This window comes from Thamnophis elegans, chromosome 16, assembly GCF_009769535.1.
Source record: "Thamnophis elegans isolate rThaEle1 chromosome 16, rThaEle1.pri, whole genome shotgun sequence".
NCBI lineage: Eukaryota > Metazoa > Chordata > Lepidosauria > Squamata > Colubridae > Thamnophis > Thamnophis elegans.
In genome coordinates this window covers 14,081,229-14,104,263 of record NC_045556.1, presented here as the reverse complement: position 1 = coordinate 14,104,263, position 23,035 = coordinate 14,081,229, and the positions used below count along the sequence as shown (strand labels likewise).

Below are 23,035 nucleotides of genomic sequence, written 5' to 3'. Positions count from 1 at the left end.
CCGTTTTTTTGCTCGTAGGCTTCAGGGAAGCTCCTGTAGCTTCCGGAGGGCCTCCGGGGGGGCAGAGAGGATATTTTCGGCCTCCTCGGACTCCCACAAAGCCTCTGGAGCCTGGGAAGGGCGAAAAATGGCTTTAAAAAAGGGTGAACTCAGCTGGCCATAGCACACATACGCGCTGGCTAGCTGACATTGCAACGCCTCGCATGCCCTGACAAATGGGTCCGCATGGCACCTGTGGCACGCGTGCCATAGGTTCGCTATCCCGGGTCTTCTTCATTTACTGCTTTGATGTAGTAACAGTTGGAGTTCCTCTTCCCGATCACTGTTCCTTGCAAATTTAAGATCAACAGACACAACAGTTAAACCTCAGAATTTCATTGTCAATAAATGCGATTATGGCCAATTTTCAAGGAAGGTTTAACAGGCTTATGGAGAGGGCTACCTGACTTGGAAAGCTATATCTTTAATCACAGGAAGGCAGTGCGGAACGAGAGTGGTAGAAAAGAGCTGCTCGGTTTCCTACAAAGTTGTAAGCCTTCAGCTGACAAGAGTGATCAGTTCACTAGACTAAGGCTAAAAGAGATTAGAGTAGTTTGTAGTTCGGCACGTTGTAGAAAGCCATTATCCTCAGTGCATGGATGATGTTACCGAGTTGGATAACAAAATGTCTGCCAAGCTCAGAGAGCACCAAGGACCCCACAATTCAACCATGAGCTACACATATTCTACTCTAGTGGTATCAATTCATTGTGCCTACAAACTTAATGAAGGTCCCTCTTCAAAAAAAGCAGACTTCAAGGTACACCCTCCCCTACAATTTTTTTTTGTGTGACAAATATGTGATGCTGGAAGGTGTGAGCAAATAATTGGAAGCTAGTTTTGATCAGGAAACCAGCATGTTAAGGGAAGATATAAGCAACTCCTTCTTAACAATACCACTCTAAAATCAAAGCCAATTCAAGGATGTTTTAAAGAGAAATCTCCTAGAACAGAAGTCACCAACTGGTGGTCCATGGACCGCTGGTGGTCCGCAAGAGAATTTTGGTGGTCTGCAGAAAAACTATTTGCATTTTTTTATATTGTACTAAATCAGGGGTCCTCAAACTACGGCCCCTGGGTCAGATACATACAATGTTTGTGCTGCTGCAGAGAGTCTCCCCCTTCGGAGTCTTTTTGTGTGGGTTGGAGGGGGGCAGAAATTCCAACTTAGGGTCTGCTTCAGCCTCCCAAAGCTTTGGGTGAAGGCTGGAGGGAAGCACTCCTGGTGGCAAAGAGCCGGAGGGCCTTGTTCTAGTGGGACTGCATCATGGCCTAGAACCTGCCTTTGTACTCCTACAGGTCTTCTCTATGCTTGGAAAGCTTATGCTCGTAGTCCTTAGTGAGGTGCTTCTGCTGAGCCTCCTTCTCGGCTGTTTTGCCAACTCTTTCTCATAGTGGCTGCTTAGCTCCAACAACTGCTTCCTGTTGGGGCCCTAAGGAGCCCCGGTGGGCAGGTGAGGAGTGGCTGAGAGGGGATAGGCGAGTAGAGGCTGGCGAGGTGCCCCTTGACGTGGGTGACATCAAGTTGGCCACGCCCACCCAGTCACATGACCACTAGCCACGCCCACCCAGCCATTAATTAGGCAGATCATATTAGTGGTCCGCGGGATTTAAAATGATGAATTTAGTGGTCCGAGGTCCGAAAGGTTGGTGACCCCTGTCCTAAAACATCTATGTATTTAGGGGACAATAAGCACCAGTCTGGAAAGCTGATTTTGTTGATCTCATATCTTTCTAAAAGCATTTGGTTGGGTTTCTTAGAAACATAGCATTCTACCTAACTGCTTGAGTCTTTTCAGCGCCGATCAACTTTAAAAACAAAATAATAAATAACATGGAGTCAACCGATGAAGGTAAACACATCTAAGCTATCATTTGTCTCATTAAATTTCCCATTTACATCTCACGTAAATTGTCATTATCTTTTGTAAAACTGTGACAGGTAGGTTGGTATACAGCTGACTTGGTTTCGACCACTGCTCAGCAAACAACAATCTCGTCCAATTTGCAAACCCAAATGTATTTATATTGAATTCCATTTAGTGCTGCTGCTTTTTTAACCGCTGCCTTTTGCGTTGAACTAAATAAAGGCAATTATGTCTTTCTTAACCGAATGTAGCCCCTCACCAACCACGACTGATATTGAAAAAAGCCAATCAAGATCAATAACAAATTAGGGCTTAAATTAGAGATCACCAGGAAATTCCAGGGCTCTTCTCAGAGCTTGAAATTGAAGGGGGAGGGGAAAGATCCTAGAGCAGGGGTGTCGAACTTAAGGCCCCAGGGCCGAATCCAGTCCAGGGAGTGCTTAGATCTGGCCCATGGGACTGCCCTGGGAATAGCAAAGGACCGGCCTGCAGTACCCATGCCAGCGAAAACGGAGCTTGGGAGCGCTGCGTGCAGCCCCCTCCTCAGCTCTGTTTTCACTGGCAGATGGTTACAGGAAGCCACCGCAACCGAAACACAGCTTGGAGCCCATTTTCGCTGGCAGAGTGCTCAGGCCACCACAGGCGCCCCCGACACGAGTGATGTCAGGCTGGCCATGTCCGCTTTCGCCATGCTCATCCCAGTCCCAAGGAGAAACACAACCTTAAAGGTAAAGGTTCCCCTCGGACATATGTGCTAGTTGTTCCTGACTCTAGGGGGCAGTGTTCATCTCCATTTCAAAACCAAAGACCCAGCGCTGTCCAAAGATATCTCCATAGTCATGTAGCTGGCATGACTAAATGCCAAAGGCGCACGGAACGCTATTACCTTCCCACCAAAGTGGTCACTATTTTTCTACTTGCATTTTTGCATGCTTTCGAACTGCTAGTTTGGCAGAAGCTGGGATAAGTAATGGGAGCTCCCTCTGTTACGCAGCGCTAGGGATTCGAACTGCCGACCTTTCTGATCGACAAGCTCAGCAACTGAGCCACTGGGTCCTCTACTTTGATGCAGCCCTAAATATAAATCGAGTTTGACACTCCGGTTCTAGAAGCAGGGACTAACAAATTACTTTTGTAACATTGCTAAGAGGGTAATGTAAGCATATGTGGGTGGTCCTTAGGAGTGATGATGAAGGCAAAATAATCTGTATCTTTACAACCTGTGAGTAAACTTAGCCCGTAGGTCCAGGTGCATTCAGTCATCTATTTTGACTTGTCTTACCAGGTGACTCAACTCACAAGGCAATTTCAAATCCGGAAGGTTAATATTGGTGAAGAAATGTTGAAGTCGATCCTCTTCAGACGATATTGTGGGAACTTTTCTAGTTCTCCTAATAGCTAAAAGCTACCAAGGTCCTCTTTACATGTCCATTCAGCTTTGCTGTTTCCTTTCAAATGTAGCAAGTGTTCTGACCGAGGCTTCCCAAGAGCATGAAGCAAACACTTTGTCCCGGTAAAAAAACCTTTTATTAATTTACTATGAATTCTGCTCAATCACATCCAGCAAAGTCTTTCAAGGGAGGATTTACAGTCACAGACCTTCTCTGGCTTGGAGAGCTGACAGGCCGATATCTGCAGAACTTGGCAAGGAGTCTCTGAGAGTCACGAACCAATTAAGCAAACTAATGGTCTCCTGCAAGCTCCACTCCCCTTTTGCTCCCCTTTTATTTCCTTTGGGAGGGGCCATTCATCGTCCACCTGTGGCCTTACTCCCAAGTCGACCCCTGTTCATTAGCTGTTCCCTTCGTCTGGCAACTCTGTGAATGTGCACACTGGGAACAGGCTCCAGCTGTTCATCTGCCTCACTGATGTCTGACTCTGAAGGCAGCTGATAACTGGCATACGGCTCTGGCCCCCTCTCTGCCTCCAACACAGAGTCCTCATCAGAGCCTTCCCAAGACTCCAGGATTGGCCCATGTTCCTCCCCAACCTCCTCACTGTCCGAATCTGCTGCCAGCTCCACTGGCCACTGGCGTGCTACAACAGCAAGAGAAAGAAAGGGCACCCAAAGAGCAAACCACACTCGTTCTTCCTCTTACTTTTATTCTCCGTGTTACTTTTATTTCCCTGAACTTCCAGGGAAAAAACAAAAAGCCTATCATTCTGAGCATATGAAAATGTCCTCCCAGGTGTAAATTTTTTTTTGGAATTCTTGCCTCCTGCTGAGAGCTGCCAAGAGTGTAGTGCTGGTACCAAATTTAGGGAAAGAGAAATGTTAGATACATTTCTAAAACAGGCCCACCCTTCCACCTGGTTGCAAGTTGACTGAAGGCAGGCCTGTTTCTATTTATTTCATTTATTTACTTATTTACGAATGCACTGGTTTGGTTTGTACAGCTGCCCATTTCAACGAACGGTTCTGGGAGGCTCACAATTTGTAAGCAAGGATTTTCAAGCAGGGTAGGGGGCTAGTCTCTCACGGCCAACCCAAGTTAACAATTCCCTCCTTTAAACCCCGTGTGGGTCAAATAGGCACGCAACGCAACTGCATGATATTGCAGGGCACTCAACTGGAATGATCAATTATAAGCAAAACAGAACCCTAACACCCCTCGTAAAGGTCATCTTGGACCCCTGGCCCCTGGGCACGCTAGGTTGGCAGGCGGGTTTTTTATAGAACAGAACTTGGGCAGCACAAAACCTTTGGTGGGTTGTAATCTAATCTAAAGAGAGAGGTGGGAGACGAAAGCCTAAGATTCCTCTAAAGTGTTTAAACTAGAGTATTCTATCCCATTGTCTCCCTCGCCTGTATAAAAGCAGGCACTGTATCCCTATCTCTATCACGGTAGCGCAGTGGTTAGTGTGCAGCAGGCTACTTCTGCTGATTTGCAGGCTGCCTGCAATTTGGCAGTTCAAATCTCACCAGGCTCAAGGTTGACTCAGACTTCCATCCTTCCGAGTTGGGTAAAACAAGGGCCCAGATTGTTGGGGCCAAGAGGCTGATTCTGTAAAGAGAGGGCTGTAAAGCACTGTGAAGCAGTATATAAATCGAAGGGCTATTGCTATCTCCCACTAAGGAACCAACCAACCTTCTCAGAATACGGTAGTGATAGGAGGACCTTTATCCCGCACATGCAAGAGAGAGAGAGAGAGAGGGAGGGAGGGAGGGAGGGAGGGAGGGAGGGAGGGAGGGAGAGAGAGAGAGAGAGAGAGAGAGAGAGAAAGAGGAAAATAAGAAACAGCTTGCTACAAATGTGTTTCATGTTGCTTATTCAGATGAAGCTCCCACCCCACTCCTGCCCACTATACAGCAGTAGTACTAGTAGATGTAGTAGTAAGTCAAGTATCAGAGTAGAGAACTGTAAAAAAATAATCTGTTTGGTTTGTGCTGAATGACAGAAGAACGGCTTACACCTGAGAAAAAAGAAATTCGAGACGGTTATGGATCCATCAGCACCATCATTCCTGGGAGATGCAAACACCGCAGGATTAAAACAGAATCGCTCCCAAAAGGTTTAGTGTTTTGGTTTCTTTCAGCCTGACTTTGGCTTCAGGGTATCCGTGAACAAACAACGCCCCCCCCCCCCAATGTCTCTATTCAGTGTCCCCAGCAGAGCAAAATGCTACGTGCAGCTGTGCCGCATGTGGAAGTTTACAACGTATTCCGCGTTAGTCCGCTGCACAGAGATAGCAAAGGGTTCAAAAGGGTGGAAGGTAAATGCCACCAGGCGCCGGACGGTATGATTGATGGGTCGACCCAGAAGTCCTGCTTGGATTTCAAACTTCAGCAGACCAGAATCTCGGGCATAAAATCTGTGAATGGGAGAAGAGAGAGAGGGAGGGGGTAGGGAGACAAACAGAGAGAGAAAGAGGGAGAGAGGGGGAGGGAGAGAAAGAGAGGGAGGGAGGGAGAAAGAGAGGGAGGGAGAGAAAGGAGGAGGGAGGGAGAGAGAGAAACACAGACAGAGAAAGAGAGGGAAGGAGGGAGGGAGAGGGGGGAGGAATGGAGGGAGAGAAAGGAGGGGAGGGAGAGAGAAACACAGACAGAGAAAGAGAGGGAAGGAGGGAGGGAGAGAAAGGAGGGAAGGAGATACACAGACAGACAGAGATAGAAAGAGAGAGGGAAGGAGGGAGAAAGAGAGGATACAGAGAGAGAGAAAAAAGGGGAAAGGAGACAGAAACAAAGAAAGGAGGAGAGCGGGTGGGGGAGAAAGAGAGAGAGGGAAAGAGAGAAATGCTGGATGGCTAGTCTTTGGGCACACAGAACTAAATAAACATCAATCTCATGAATTCAGTAAGCAAAGAAAAACATCATGCTATTTTGACCAAAGTGAAGACAAAAAAAACAGGGAAACATTAGAACTTCTCTACTAAAAAGGTTTCAATAAAAGCAAAGTTTGCCTTTTACCAAACGAGCTAAGTGATGGGATTGAAGGGCATTATTATCAATCATGGCTCAGATCCTGCCTTTCTCGTAGAAGCTCAAGGCAGCATCTTTAGAACTCTCCCCCCTTCAGTAAAAAAAAAAGGATGCCGAGCGATGTTGGGCCAAGGGGAAAATGAAAAGTCAAGTGTAGCAGGGAACCTCGATGCCAAAGAAAACTATCCACTCTCCAGCTCAGTCCTACACAAATCAAGCCTGTGCTGGGAAGCTGTCAAACCTTGGAATTACGACAGCAGATATTCAGTTAGACTCTTGCAGGAGATGGGCTCATCATCGGGATGAGAAGGACGCCATGAGGAATTGAGTTTTTAAAAATACAGCTGAGATAAAAGAGACAGACTGACCCTGATCTTGTGGCTGCTTCTCCCTTCCTTTTTTGCAGGGGAGCATTTTCACCGCATCCTTCTCTGTGCTCGAACCCTTGATGGTGCAGATTCCACACCTCCCCTTCCCTCCACATAATACACACCATCCACGTTGCATGCAGACAGAGTGGGGAAGAGGAGGCTCTCTTGGGGATTAAACAGAATACCCTCCAGGTTTCATTATGTGGCCTGTTGCATTCATCACATTCTTTCTAAAATAGCCATTATCGATATCTTGCTCCTAAAAGCCTCCTGGCTGGCCTAACAATTAAGAGACAAAACACACACACAAAAACACACACACACAAACACACACACCAAGGGAAAAGAGCAACAATCTGGTTAGCCTGACATTCTAAACAGAAGGCTGTGGGGGGGACGGGAGGGGGGGGGACGACAGGAAGGGGAGCAAACTTCATTCCACGAGTTTCTGCCTTTGCCATTCTAATTCGGGGCAATTTGCCATACTCAAGAAAAGTGCCCTGTAATCTCCAAGATGGGCTCTGTCTCGGGTTTGGTTTTTTTTTTTTTTTCCTCCTTCTTCTTTTAACATCTATTTTTTGAAAAGTGCTCTGCAATCAGAGGCCATTTGCACTGCCTCCGAACGCAGCGGTGAAATTAAGATCCCGAAATGCAAGATGCGTGCCAATAAGAACAGTAATGGAGAGCACTTCTCTCCGGGGGCCAATTGTTACAGCGATGGAAAAGCTTACCTAGCTGGTGGGCTTCTAAAAAACGCTCCTCCCCCAAAGGCTTACGGTGACATTTTTCAGTCTGCTTAAGCCTTGGCCTTCACCTGTCAACAGAAGGCTTCCTGGCTCATCGATTGGCCCAAGCTAGAGGACAGCTAAGCAGTCTCCTGGCTGCGGGTTAAGGTGGCTGGGGTAAAGGTAAAGGTTCCCCTTGCGCATATGTGCTAGTCATTTTGGACTCTACGGAAGCGGGTCCTCATCTCCGTTTCAGAGCCGAAGAGCCAGAGCAGTCCGAAGATGTCTCCGTGGTCGTCTGGCCGGCATGACTAAATGCCAAAGGCGCACGGAACACTGTTACCTTCCCACCAAAGGTGGTTCCTATTTTTTCTACTTGCATTTTTATGTGCTTTCCAACTGCTAGGTTGGCCGAAGCTGGGACAAGTAACAGGAGCTCACTCCCTTATGCGGCGCTAGGATTCGAACCGCCGAACTGTCGACCTTTCTGATCGAGCTCAGCGTTTGAGTCACTGAGCCACTACGTCCCTAAAGTGGGTGGGGAGCAGGTGGCAAAAGGCCCATCATCTTCTATCCAACCCAACATGGAATGTGCTGTTTCAGCAGCTTGGCGCATGGTGGGAAAAAGGGAAGAAGAACTCAAAAGTAAGCCGAGCGTGGCATAAAGGAACTCAGGCATGCCAATAAGGAAAGGTTCAAAGGAGACCTCCAAAACAGCCCGTTAGTTGGGTGCTACAAGGCATGAGGGTGCGAACTGGCATTGGAATAGTTTTTGAGCGGCAGACAGAACTGGGAACTAGGAAGATGGGGAATAAACTTCAAACGGGTAGAAAAAGCAACAACTGCGGCTGTTGAAAAGCAGATCAGAAGTGAAGGCTCTCTGCCTTCTAGATTAGGGGTCTTTCAACCTTGGCACATTTGGGACTCCAACTCCCAGCATTCCCCATTCAGCCATACTGGCTGAGGAATGCTGGGAATTGATGACCACAAGCCGTAAAGTTGCCAAGATTGGAGATCCCTGCTCTAGATCAGGGAGTGTCAAACTTGATTTCATTGAAGGCCGCATAAGGCTTGTGTTTGACCCCGGGCAGGGCTGGGGGGGGGGGGAGGCAGCTTGACATCACTCGTGTCGAGGGCGCCTGTGGAAAGTTGTAAAATGGGGCAAACCTCACTTGAGAGCTGTGGTGGCGCAGTGGTTAGAGGGCAGTGGTTAGAGGGCAGCACTGCAGACTATTTTTGATGACTGTCGGCTGCCTGCAATGCGGCAGTTCGAATCCCACCAGGCTTAAGGTTGTCGCAGCCTTCCATCCTTCTGAGGTGGGTAAAATGAGGATTCAGATTGTTGGGGGCAAGAGGCTGACTCTGTAAACTGCTTAGAGAGGACTGTAAAAGCACTGTGAAGCCATATATAAGTCTAAGTGCCCTTCCTTCCTTCCTTCCTTCCTTCCTTCCTTCCTTCCTTCCTTCCTTCCTGTTAGAAGGTAGTACTGCAGGCTAATTGTGCTGACTGCCAGCAGTTTGATCCTGACTGGCTCAAGGTTGACTCAGCCTTCCATCCTTCCGAGGAGGGTAAAAGGAGGAGGCAGACTGTTGGGAGCAAGAGGCTGACTCTGTAAACCGCTTAGAGAGGGTTGCAAAGCACTGTGAAGCGGTATATAATCCTAAGCGCTATTGCTATTAAACAAACTTCTCAATTAACAACATACACCTCCCATAGTGGTGGTAAGTTGAGGACTACTTGTAGCCTGTGGTGGCTCAAACCAAAGACCCTATTAATTGCCCCGAATGAATGAGACATAACATAAACCTTATGATTACCTGTCTCCTGGCCATCTGGGAAGCAAACTTTATTCAATGGCTTGTTCTTTCAAATGTAATCGTGGAAATCAAGGCACGGCGGTGCATACCTGATTGGGTGGTCGCCACACGTTTTGGGACGTTCCATGACCGAAACCCACTTGTCATCATAGCTGAAGAGAGAGAGGTCAAGGTAAGGGCTGCCACTGTATGATTGCGCGCTGATTGGAAGTTGACCCAGGAGCCGACGCACAGCCTCTGTGTGTCCCCCGTACTTTGCATTGACAATGGTGTCCTTGAAACTGAAGCAGAGAAGGTGAAGGCTATCAAGCTGAAAGAAATGACATTAAAAAAACCCCCACTCTCCTGCCTTCCACCCACTTGGCACTTACTATACGTTAGCTTTGGAAAAATCAGACAAACAAGGATCCCGAGTTCACAATAGGGCTGGAGTTCAGCTGTGGCCAATCTTTGATATCTCTTTTGAGAAAAATATTTGGGGGGGGGGGGAAGGAGTTTGAAGAACTTCTGCCTAAGACCTTGAAGCTGTAGTCTCTGAATAAGATTAGAGCAGGGGTGTCAAACTCCATTTCATTGAGAACCGCTTCAAGGTTGTGTTTGACCTCGGGGGGCCAGGAGGGGGGAGGCATAGTGACGGTTGGTTATTCAGCAGGTTCTGACCAGTTCTGGAGGACCGTTAGCGGAAATTTTGAGTAGTTTGGAGAGACGGTAAATACCACCTCTGACTAGCCCCGTCCCCATCTATTCTCTGCCTCCCGAGTCCCAGCTGAAGGGGAGGAAATGGGGATTTCGCAGTAACCTTCCCCTGGAGTGGGGAGGGAATGGAGATTTTACAGTATCCTTCCCTTGCCACGCCCACCAAGCCATGCCACGGGCCACAGAAGCAGTAGCAAAAAAATTTGAATCCCACCACTGGCGTGACCAGCTCAACATCACTTGTGTTGTTACGCCTGAGCGCTCTGCCAGTGAAAACGAGCTCCCGAGCTCCGTTTTTGGCTCCAATGGATTCCTGCAACCCTCTGCCAGCGAAAATGGAGCTCAGGAGAGCCACCTTCACTGTTTCCAGGGTGGGGCCGTGGGCCAGTTCTAAGCACCCCGTGGATCGGTCTGCAGGCCTTGAGTTTGACACCCCTGGGATAGAGGAAATAATGGCATCATTCAGAGTCAGATCAGACAGACAGATTCAAATCCCACGAAGCTACGGAAATTCAAACTTGTCTATTTCATGTGCTTGTTTTGAGATTAAAATGTAAGCAAGGGGAACATGTAGAAAATGTAGTTAAGCTCCTCCAGAGGAGTTAAGACACAAATGAAGCAGCTACGTTGCTATGAAGACTGATAACCAGAGAAATAGTTCTCAAGTAGTGAATCACCTGCACTTGAAGAGACATTGAGCAGCATAATCATTTTTAGATTGCCTTTCCAACAAAAAAATCTAACAGGGATTCCTTAGAAGCTCATTATGGGCTTCTCTGTAAGAAAATCAGTGATGACCAAAAAAGAAAAAGAAAAAACCCCACCCCATCCAAAAAATTACTCTCATTAATTACTTTAGTACAACTTATGGTCTTTAACAATTTTTATAGAACAGCCTTCACTCAATGGATGATTATGTGGAAGGATAAAAACAAGAAGCGCAGACAGTTGGAACTCTAGCAGAAAAAATAATCAGAAAGAGCTAATCAGGTGCTGAACTAAATAAAACCAAGGGTTAAAAAAAACATAACTCGTTTGAAATGCAAAATATCTTTTTCTTCAAGAAAACATGAATTAGTAATTTAGAGACAACCAAATCACCTTGCACTATTAAAAAGTCATCCTTCATTCAATCTCTTTGTCAGGGTAATGAGGATTTAATAGCTGACCAGCTGCTGTAAGGCTGTAAACCGAGATGATGACATGAGGATGACTCAGGAGGGTTACTGCCACTTTAAGAAGCTGTATATATAAGGGAGGCCATGTGAGGGTGCATCTTTCTCTCTTTGTGTATCTATCTCCATTGTAGTTCTCCGTGTAGAGTTGAAAATTGATTGCTTGCCTAGTATTTGCCTGACACCTGTATGTATGTATGTATAAGTCTTGTATATAAACCACTGTTTGAAAGACAAAAGCTTGGTGTACTGTATTTTGCTCCTGGGTTGTCGCAAAATAGTAGTCATGCTGTGTGCACTCTGACACTCTTGCATTTAAGTAACATACCAGAATGACAACAGCTTTATACTATGTAATGGCAGGGAGGGAGGGGGGAGGAAACTCATATCTCTTTAAATGGCCCTTCCAGGAATATTGAATCTGTAGAAAAAGTCTTTATTTGAAAGGCCAAACGCTGTTTTCCTGGAAATAAGTTTAGAAGTAAATCCATATGACTATTCATAAACTGGACTCTTTAAACTGCAAAATATGACAGATATCACAATGGGGGGGGGGGGGGAGAGAGACAAGGATTCAATGATTTTTTCTCAAAGAACCACATGAAAACCAAAAGGTTTTAATGGCTACAGATCTTCTGATATTAAATGACAAGATGAAAACCCATCCTTCATTCTCGAATGATGCAAAGGGTAGGGGGGAAATGCAAATGGAAGGAACGAGAAGCAGTTTGTCCTTGTTAAGTTGTTGAAAAAAATAATCTATAGCAATGGTGTCAAACTCGATTTCATGGAGGGCTGCATCAAGGGTTGTGTTTGACCTTGAGCGGAGTGGGGGGGGGTGTTTGGGGCGTGGCCAACTCAATGTTACGTGTTGGGGGCACCTGTGGTAGCCTGAGCACTTTTGCCAAATGGACTCCCAATTTCTGTTTTTGGCTGCGACAGCCTTCTACAACCCTCTGCCTTCGGCTGCATGCGCCCCTCCAAACTCCATTTTCACTGGCAGAAGCACCGTGGGCCAATCCTTCACTGTTTCTAGGGCGGCCCCACGAGCCAGATCTAAGCACCTCATGGGTATTGAGTTTGATCTATGGTATACAAGGTAAAGTGATTGCTTGCTTTGAAATTAGGAAACAGGGAGAGCTCTGTGTTTTCTTTACTAAGGTGAGTTTCAGGAAAGATTATTCTGTTCCTTACTGTTCAGATAACGCTAATGAGCCACGGTGGCCCAGTGGTTAGAATGCAGTACTGCAAGCTATTTCTGCTGACTGCTGGCTGCCTGCACTTTGGCAGATGGAATCTCACCAGGCTCAAGGTTGACTGAGCCTTCCATCCTTCCAAGGTGGGTAAAATGAGGACACAGATTGTCGTGGGGCAAGAGGCTGACTCTGTAAACTGCTTAGAGAGGGCTGCAAAGAGGAACATAAGCCTAAGTGCTATAGTTATATTCCTTCCTTCCCCCTTCCCTTCCCTTCCCTATCCATCCATCCACTCATCCATCCATACTAGCTCAAGGTTAACTCAGCCTTCCATCCTTCCGAGGTGGGTCAAATGAGGACCCAGATTGTCGGGGGAAAGATGCTGACTCTGTAAACTGCTTAGAGAGGCCTGTAAAGCACTGTGAAGCTGTATACAAGTCTAAGTGCTATTGCTAATCCCTCAATTTCATCATCGACTATATGAGAAACTCATCCTGATCTATCTTACAAGGTGAGGGACACCTGAAAAGCAGAGAGCCAGAAGCCTTCAATAAAGTCCATTTATGTCTTGGGCTTCAACATTCGTCAGGCATAGCCAGCACAAATAGGGGGACTATTGGAGTTGTAGTTCAAAATATCTGGAGACCGCTGGGGGAGGGGGGGAAATATTGTTGCTGTTGTTTTTAATTAAGGCATCCTATGCATCACATTGTCCTCGACTTAAGGCCACAACTGAGCCTAAGCGAAACGTTTGTTAAGGGAGTTTTCTCCCATTTTACCACCTTTCTCGCCCCGGTTGTTAGGCGAATCAGGGCGGTTGTTAATTCAGCATCACGGTCGTTAAGTGAATCCGGCTTCCCCATGGACTTTGCTTGACAGAAGGTTGCAGAAGGGGATCACGTGACACCAGGATGCTACAACTGTCAGAAATATGATCCAGTCGCCAAGCAAACAAATTTTGATCACGGGTCCACGGGGGACGCTGCAACCATGGTAACTGGGAAAAATGATCATAAGTCACTTTTTGCATAACTTTGAGCAGTCACTAAATGAACTGTTGTAAGTCGAGAACTACCTGTATCCTGTGCAGTTCCTGGACTCCCTTCCAATTACAATTGGTGAGAATAAGACGCAGGGCAAGACCGAAAATCTATCAGGCAAATTGTAAAATAAGAACATAAAGGGGAGCCAGGAAACAAGAGAATGGGTCCAATAAATCAATCCACAGAGTTCTCACTCCAGGCATAAATTACCAGCCTCCTATTATCCTGCTTTGGAAACACGGTGCAAAAGCTCTCTGGGAAAGGCTCTAACGCTGGGGAAGGCGGAAGGAAAGAGAGGGAGACCAGCAGCAAGGTGGATGGAATCAGTTCAAGTGGCAAATGGAGCCACTGTTGGAAGATCTGGAAATCAGATTAGGGACAAATCGTCAGGGAGAAAAAAATTTTGGTGTCACGAAGCGTCGATGATGGCTTCATGGCATTCGATCAAGCAGAAGAAAAGGTTTAAAAAAAAAAAAAAAAAGCCAGATTCTTCCCTTTCCCTATTAGAAAAATATAGTCCCTGCCTGACCCGTAGCTGCCCTTTCCTTTCCCAAAAGTCTTAAATATAACAGAATAACAGAGTTGGAAGGGACCTTGGAGATCTTCTAGTCCAGGTGTGTCAAACTCAAGGCCTGCGGGGCACATCTGGCCCATGGGGTGCTTAGATATGGCCTCTGGAGGCGCTCTGGAAACAGAGAAGGACCAGCCCACGGTGCCTCTGCCAGCAAAAACGGAGGTTGGGAGGGCTGCGCATGGAACCTCCCAAGCTCAACATCACTCGACAAGGTTCCATTTTTGGCCACGATGGCCTCCTGCAACCCTCTGCCAGCCAAAATGGTGCCTGGGTGGGCCACACATGGCCCTCCAAGCTCCATTTCTGCTGGCAGAGGGCTGTAGGAGGCCATCGTGGCCAAAAACGGAGCCTTGTCGAGTGATGTTGAGCTGGCTACGCTCACCCCGGCCTCCCTGAGGTCAAACACAACCCTGATGCGGCCCTCAATGAAATTGAGGTTGACGCCTCTGTTCTAGTCCAACCCCTGCTCAAGCAGGACACCTTTCAGATCAATGGTTATCTAATAAAGTAAATAATAAATATGAGACTCGCCTACCAAAAGCCTGGGACACCCCTCATATATATTTACTGGAAGACATGAGAACATTTCCAATTCATTTGGGCAGCCGAACCTCAAGTTTTCAGTGTCAGGCCTGCAGCCATATTCCTCGCTGGAGCTTTGGACTGTCACACTCTCTATTATTTTACTACGCTGTTTCATTAGTGGGGTAATTGGGAGAGGGAATAGTAAGGAGTAGAATGTGTTGTTGTCAAAATAACATTCCTTTCTAGAAGCCCAAGGTCATCCTTTGTCTCTGCACCTCTGCACCTGACCAGAAGTGGATGGGTGGAAATGCCAGCATGGCAGTGAAAGATTGGACCACGTGATGGACTTGTGGGTGTGGGGGCAAGATCATGAACTTTCAACTTGGCGGAAAACCCAGGAAGCTTTCAGATTCGGGTTTTCCCAGATGTGCCAACATGCCTCTCTTAATAAATTGGAATTTTGCAGAAAGCTCTGCCTTGAACTCTGATTTAATTTTGGATGGTATTTGGAATGCTGACATTCAGCTTTAGTCCTTTCGACCTTGCTGCTTTTGTTTGACCCCGGGTGAGTGTGTGTGTGTGTGTTTTAACAGAAGGTATGAGGCTCACCGGCGCTGGATCTGCCTGGCAAAATTGTTGCTGGAGGCCGAGCAAGGGAACTGAACGGCCTCGCTGTGGAGGGTGGCATTGCGGAAGAGGTCGCAGAAGTTCTCAAAGAGTTCCAGCAGCTCGTCCGATGTGTTTTCAAAGACGGCAATCACCTCGGTAGTCACCATATTGTACACCACGAAGAAGGAAGGCTGGAAGGAGGAAGAAGGAGAAAATTGATTGCCGGTTGGGTAAGACACGAGGCAGCGGTTTCGGGTGAGCAAGCCAACTCCCGCCGACCGCACAGCAAACCAAAAAGAAAACAGCTCGTTTTGTGGAAGGATCCTATCTTTTGCCACACGTGCCTTGCATTTTCCATCATCTGAAAGGAGAGCCGATTTGACTGGGTTATTAACTGCTGTCAAATCGTTTACGAAGCTAGGTGAAATTCCTTCAATGCCTCCTTTTGCTTTGTTTATTTCGAAATGGACACTCAACATTCCACTTCTGCTTTCTCTGCCAAGGGTGCTTTTGCTTCTTTTCTCAGAGAAGCAGATTTAATTTTAGTTCCTGCTGGGAAATGGTTTTTTTTTTCTTTAAGTTTTTCCCCCCCAGTCAGTTGTGAGCTGGCAGCTGATTATTCCTTCAGTATATGCAGAAAAGTGAGAGTGGTAGGACTTATTTAGGAAGGTGTTGGGGCGGGGGGGGGGCAATAATTTCCTTTGGCTGTCTTAATATTTCTAACATGCCGAGATCGAGTCTTTTAGATGGCATTGTGCTCTGCTGCTGCCTGTAAACACTGCACTGTTTAAGATCGCCTGCTGGTTTGGAAAAGAAAAGATGAGCGCCATTAACTATTTATTTTGAATTACTGGTATTCTTATCTAAGAACGTTGAAAAAGTCTGTTTTGATTTTAACCGAGTCTCCTAAGTAGCAGTAAAGAATTTTCCCCTTAGGAAATAAGATTGCAGGTGAATCCAAAAACTCGATCATATTTTGCATCTTTCTATAGAGAGTTGTAATTTAAGTTTTTGGAGCACTGAATCTTGAGAATCTTTTTTTTCCCTTAAAAAAAAAAGCAAGCTATAGTTTTTATTATCGTGAATGTTAGACCCCTGCTTATAAAATTATAAGAAAAATTAAGCCATCTGCATGCTCAGTTGACCCCTGGCAACGAAGCAATTTCTATACAAGTAGTCCTCAACTTAACTACAAGTAAGCACAAAATTTCTGTTGCTAAGTGAGATATTTGTTAAGTGAATTTTGCCCCACATTATGACCTTTCTTGTCACCGTTGTTAAGTGAATCACCATAGCTGTTAAGTTAGTAACATGGCTGTTAAGAGAATCTGGCTTCTCCATTGACTTTGCTACTCAGAAAGTCTCAAAAGGTGACCGCATGGCCCCAGGATCAGTGGTGGGATTCAAATTTGTTTACTACCGGTTCTGTAGATGTGGCTTGGTGGGCGTGGCAGGGGAAGGATACTACAAAATCCTCATTCCCTCCCCATCCCATTAACCTGCTTTCCAGCTCCATTCTCCTGTGCAGGGCAAGAAAAGACGACCCAGCCGATCAGCTGGGAGGCAGCAATAGACCAATCAGCTGGGACGGCGCCAGCCAGAGGTGATATTTGCCGGTTCTCCAAACTGCTTAAAATTTCCGCTATCGATTCGCCAGAACCGGCTGAATGCCACCTCTGCCTGGGTACTGCAGCTATCATCAATATGAACCAGTTGCCAGGCATCAAAACCTTGATCACGTGACCAGGGGGATGCTGCAATGGTCAGAAACGTGAAAAATGGTCACTTTACGACTTCAAACGGTCACTAAACAAGCTATTGCATGTCGAGAGCTACCTGTATTAAATCTCTCCATTCATCTCAGCTAAAATCTTTTGTTTTTTGGCCAAAAATAGATGTGGGGGCCAAGAAAAGCAGGGAAACCCTAGAAGTCTAATCTGGCTGTCAGAATAGTCAGAAGGGATGCTGTCGTATATCTGTGTCAATCATCGCTGCTTGAAATATGGGGGCAACCCTCTTCCACCCGCTTCCAATCACGAGAGGTGTGCTTAGGTCCATGATGGCAAAGCTATGGCACATGTGCCACAGGTGGCAAGTGGAGCTGCATCTGCTGGCCCGTTGATTTTCGGCCTTCTGTAGGGCCGAGGGAGGCCATTTTCACCCTCCCCGAGCTTCAGGAAAGCCCCCGGGGCCTGGGGAGGGCAAAAAATGGGCCCAATGTGCCTACCAGAAGTTCAGAAATGATCCGTTTCCTTCTTCCGGAGGGCCTCTAGGTGGCCAGGGAGGCTTTGCATTATGGGTGCATTTTTGGCACCCAACAACAAAAAGGTTCGCCATCACGGGCTTAGGCCTTCCACTGAGCTGCCATGAGCAACCAAAACAACACTGCACCTGGGACACACAACATCTCATAAACCTCCCACTTTTTTAAAGCCTCCATCAAGAAAAGGCCAATACTTTGAGAGGTGTCAGCTCCAAGTCACGGTCTTTTGAGCCCATCTTACACCCCCAAATGAAGGAGAATTCTGAAGAACTAAGAAGCAACCTATCAGGAGTGAAAGACTGGGTCTGCACGTGATGGTCCAATTAAACTGATATATTGCTACTCGTGCCTATGCACAGGAATCTTCTCAAGTAAGAGTTGGCATCTGGAGTTAGACAAAGATCAATGAAATTCAAAGGGAGTTAAATATAGACCACTTGTGGCTACGCAGGGATTCTAGGCTGATCCCTCTTTTAACTCCGCCCCAAGTTCTGCCATTCCTTCTCCTACACACACACTACTCAAAAAACTATACAGCTTTTCACTGAAGAGGGCAATCAGACATACTGTCATACTATATAAAGGCCTATTTCTCTGATTGTTCAAGCTTCATTTGTTCCTTTAAGACCATCCTTTCTTGGTCTACAAATATTCAGGTTATGTTCCTCCATTGTTTCTTCAAAACTGGGGTTAATTTATCCAGTACCAATCATTTCCTCCTCCCCCCCCCCGTCCCCCCATTTGATTTTCAGGATTTTTTTTTCTTTTGCACATTCTTGCAATCATCTTATGGAGCCCTCAGGAAATGTGTCCTATCAATCAGCCCAGGTTTTCTTTCTTTAGAGGACTCAATTGTATTAAGTCCTTCAGAGGGAACACTGTTTGCTTTGGTCCCAGCAGCACACATAGGCATGGTAAGAAGATCTCCTGGAAAATTACATCTCTTGCTCCATCTAAAAGGTGTTAAATGTGAAGCTAAACAACCAAAGCAGAATTTCAAGAATCCAAACTATATTACACTCAAGGGTGGTTGTTGTTGTTTTCTCTTAGGTAAAGGTAAAAGTTCCCTGTGCTAGTCGTTCCCGACTCTAGGGGGCGGTGCTCATCTCCATTTCAAAGCCGAAGAACCAGCACTGCCCGAAGACGTCTTCGTAATCATGTGGCCAGCATGACTCAACACTGAAGGCACACGGAACGCTATTACTTTAACATCAAAAATGGTTCCTATTTTTTCTACTTGCATTTTTACATGCTTTCAAATTGCTAGGTTGGCAGAAGCTGGGACAAGTAACAGGAGCTTACTCCATTACGCGGCGCTAGGGATTCAAACCGTAGAACTGCTGACCTTTCTGATCGACAAGCTCAGCGTCTTAGCCACTGAGCTTAACACTCACAATACAACCATACAAAACGGCAATGCCATAAAATTACTTATATTCCTACCTGTGAAGGATCCGTCACTCGTAAAGTGACTACATCCTCGCTTGTGTACTTAATAAAGAGGTGATTCTCATCCAACAGCTGCATCTTCCACATGCGAAGCTGCCTCAGCTGGTCAAAATATTGGAAGAATCTCCTTTTAGCCATAGCGCTTCCATCTTGCTCTGCCCTTCGCCACAAATAGACTAACAGTCTGTGTTTCAGAGAATTGATGAAAGGCTCTTTGTATGGGTTGGCCATCCCTGTCTGTGAATCCCTCTGGACCTCTGGATAGACGGCAGAGAGCATGAGCAGGTCATCCTCGTAGCAAAAGCGCCCTATAGTTCGTACGTCAATGAAGGTGCCTTCAGCAGTGACCTGAAAGACATGGATAGTTTGCTGCTGCACGGAGAGAATAGCCAAGATATTCTTATATAGGTAGAGTCCTTGGTTGTGGGATAAGATGACCTTGTCACATTTGAATGTCCTGGTGTCACACAATCTGCCCGTGTGCAGGTCTATAATGTGCAAAGAATAATCTTCCAAAGGAGACCTGGGATTAGGCGTCACTGACTCACTGTTGCGGTAAACCTCAAAAAAGGGAGGATGGGGCTCCTCAGGCAGATAGGCAGCAGAACCAACAATGACATATCGACAATCGTCTGTAAACAAGCTACATTCACGGTTCAAGTGCTCACCATTGGAGGCCACGTTGGTAATATGAAGAAGGACGAAGAAACGTTCAAAGAGACGCCCACGGATATTGATGGACCTCTGGTCGTTGCCGTTAGCCAAGATCTCTCCGTCATAACCCTGGAGTAGATCCTCTGCCGCTTGGCATCCCTGGTATTCATAAATCTCCAAGGAAGTCTGATCTGAGGAGAAAGCAATGAAGTATCTTCCATCGGGGGAAAATTTCCGTAAAAAGCAGGGCGGCTTCTCAACGTTGACCACGGTGAAATTGGGGAAAATGTTTTGATGAAAAATGCGGACTTGGTGCCAGTGTGTCCCGATTTTGCCAGAGGTGATCCTTCGGCGTTCTAAACGATAGATTACATTCTGGTTCTGGATCCGACGAGGTTTGATGGTTGGGTTGTCATGTTCCATCCTAATTTCTTCAAACAGAAAATGTCCCAGGAATACTAGGCTCTGCGAGAGCCACAGAGGGGCCAATCATGTTGTCAAGTAATGGGACATTTGGAGGCAGTGGTAATAAAACTGGAGAGAGAAGGAAAGAAAGAGACATCAGTCTTAAACCCACATCTAGTTAAGATGAAACATGTGTGTTCTTATAAAAAAAGAGAGCAATTCAAATATGTGATGACAGTATGAATTCAGCGTCTGAGTTTCTGCTCCACGCACACACAGATACAACCCCCCCCCCCCCACTACTTTTTAAGCTGCCACAAGATTCTCCAAATTTCTGTATCATTTTCCAGGATTACTATCACAAGAACTGTGCTAAAATATCATACTTATAAATAAAGAAATGCAGTTTAGGAATTTGTTTCCCAAATGAAACCAGCAAATATTGAATGTAAATTAGAAACTGCTCAGAAGAGCTAATGACTAAAAACTAAGAGGAAGCCCATCTCTCTTTTGGGGTATTCCATTCCACTTGAAGTGGCGATGATGTAATCAAAGCAGGCCAGAATATTAGAATAGAAAGAGCAGCTCAAACATCTGGCTCAATCTTTTATGAAATATGATCTCATCTGATACAAATAAGAATGAGAGGGTTTTTAGATAGTAGCGATCCCTCTCCAATAGCATGGATTTCCATCTTTCTTTCAAGGATGCTTTTTCTTCTATTTGTTTCTTCTTTGTAACTAAGTGAGGTAGATTGGACTGAATAGAATCTGAATACATATTGGAATCCAAGTTCAGCCATTCTATCTAGGATTTCCGAATTTGAGGTAGAATGCAATATGAATCAGCTGATTTTTAAATTGAATATTATTACTTTGTTTCTTGTTTGTTTCTTTTCCCTCTTTCTTTCTTAAGCACATGTGAAACAATCACAACTCTGTGGTGGATTGCATATTTTATATTTGGAACATTTCAAATATCTAGATACAGGGGGACAAAAAACCCTGCCTGAAACTCTTGTTTCAATTCAGGGCAGACCATATGGAGCTGATCTAGCCTAAGGGAATTTCTTAGGCAAGTAGGTAATAAAGCCAATGAGCAAGACGATGCAGGTTCAAGTCCACCCTCAGGCATAGAAAGTCATCGGGTGACTTTCGGTCAGTTATTCTTTCTTAGCACAACTTTACTCATAGGGCAATTGTTGCAGGGAAAATTGAGAAGGGAGCATTACGTGTGATGCTTTAACCTCCTGTAAGCAAGGCAGGATATAAGTCTGATAAATTAAAGGTATTCTTGAATTTATTGTATTCAAAGGTCTACATTCCTCACCTAACATCATTTCACATTGTAAGCTGCTCAGTCATCATGAACTGCAGGATGAGCAGCAAATAAATTTATGCATTATAATTTGTATCCTGCCTTTATTATTGTTACAAGTAACTGAAGGCGGCAGATATCCCAATAACAAATACATTTAATAATAGAAACAGAATAATAATCAGCCAGCACTCCTCCTTTCTGCAGTAGTAGTCAACCCACCTAAGTGGAAAGAAGGACATTTAAAGAAGTAGCTACCTATCAAGGTAGGCAGTTCCACTAACAAGGAACTAATTAATTAATTAATTAATTAAGGGGATTTCCCCCACACTTGAGAGAAATATAAATAGCTCCCACACGTCCTTTGGGGTCATGGCATCCTTCCGTTATCTTATTGATTCCCTCGCCACTGTCAAACTATTCATTACGGCTGCATTGCTATTACTATTAGTCTTCTTATCGGTCCTATCACCCATCTCCTCTCACTTAGGACTGTATGACTGTGATTTTGTTGCTTGTATCCTTACAATTTATATTGATATTGTTTCCTGATTGCTTATTTCTATGTTATGACTATCATTAAGTGTTGCACCTTATGATTCTTGACGAATGTATCTTGTCTTTTTATGCACACTGAGAGCATCTGCACCAAAGACAAATTCCTTGTGTGTCCAATCACACTTGGCCAATAAAGAATTCTCTTCTCTTCCTTATTCAGTTCAATTCTGCATTTCTTTTCTATTCTATTCTACTCTACCCTATGATACTCATACTCATATATTTCTATGTTTTACATTTTTGATTTTTTTTTAATATCCTAAATTTTTCGGTCTTTTTAATGTTTTATGATCTTGATTAAATTGCACATCTCCCAGAGTATCAAATTGCACACCCTTCACCTGTAAGAAGTTTGGATATATAAAGAAATCAATGAATTTATGGCTCTGGCCTTTGGGGGATCGGCTTCAATCGGCATTCCCGCCCACCCCTCGGTTTATGCTCTGAAGGGAGAGCCCAAGGAGGCGACTGAAGCCCCTTTTCCTCTCAAGGACGGCTGAAAGAGGCAGCAGCAGTCCTTCAGCGACAGCGAACCACGGCGTGGAGGAGCGCGATTCCCCCTCCCCACGCACGGGGCCAGCGCTTCCACGCGTACTCCGGGAGGACGCGGCAAGGGGAGACCCCACCTCGATGCTTCCAGCTACGAATCGCTCCCGACGGGGCGAACCTCCACAGCTCACTCGACGGCGCTGGCGGCCGCCATCTTTCCGCCAGAGGAGGCGGGGCTAACCCCACCAACGAGTCCGCCGCAGCTGGACTGGCCGCCTCGCTTTGAAGCTCGCACAGAGGGCCATAGAGTAAAGGAGGGGAGGATAGAGTGACTACTCCGCGTTATGTCTTACTACGCTTCTGCGCCGGGCAGCGTCCTCTGGCGTCTGGAGGGCGCGAGTCGCCTTGGGTCCCCTCTATCTTGCCTTCTGCGTCGCTGTCATGGCAACCGCATCTTCGTTGAAATTGGCGCCATGGCAACCCGGTTCTTAGAAGAGCGCTCCTGGTATCTAAGGAGCTGCCCTCTCCTCCAGAAGGCAGCTCAGTGGCTGAAGATGGGCCTCATGATGTGCTTTATGGCAATAGACAAACCAACAGATGTGGTCCCTAGGATAACCACTCCAAGAAAGACCTTCCCCACTCCAATCTTTTGAGTATGGGCAGAATAAAGACAGGCCCCTTGAGGTTGCCATGCCAACCACACTCATCAGTTGGATGCCTTGCCACCACAGCTGCTACCTAGCAGGATACCATGACAACCTAATGCATCACGACCACATCTCATACATACATGAAGACATACACAGCAGCCTAGTATTCTCTACATGTTACACCTGCCAAC

The 23,035-nt window shown here is 46.0% G+C and overlaps 1 protein-coding gene across 1 annotated transcript; it reads right to left on the bottom strand.

Annotated features, from left to right (window-relative positions):
- Positions 1-4,902: 4,902 nt before the first annotated feature.
- On the bottom strand, positions 4,903-22,455 carry DET1 (DET1 partner of COP1 E3 ubiquitin ligase). The gene is made up of 5 exons (XM_032233519.1): positions 22,332-22,455; positions 18,766-19,959; positions 15,060-15,250; positions 9,331-9,522; positions 4,903-5,720 (listed from the first exon to the last, which is right to left on the bottom strand). Exons 2-5 carry the CDS (start codon positions 19,846-19,848, stop codon positions 5,531-5,533), a joined length of 1,656 nt encoding a protein of 551 aa, XP_032089410.1. The 5' UTR covers positions 19,849-19,959; positions 22,332-22,455; the 3' UTR covers positions 4,903-5,530.
- Between the last annotated feature and the right edge of the window lie 580 nt (positions 22,456-23,035).

Bases quoted from the DNA above. Each gene is read 5' to 3' on its own strand.
- DET1 (XM_032233519.1), bottom strand. From the start codon at position 19,848: ATGGAACATGACAACCCAACCATCAAACCTCGTCGGATCCAGAACCAG. The intron at 9,523-15,059 runs GTGAGCCTCATA...TCTCTGCTTCAG, and splicing joins GCCAGGCAGATCCAGCGCCG to TTTCAAGGACACCATTGTCA. The intron at 5,721-9,330 runs GTATGCACCGCC...TCCCATTCACAG, and splicing joins TGTGGCGACCACCCAATCAG to ATTTTATGCCCGAGATTCTG.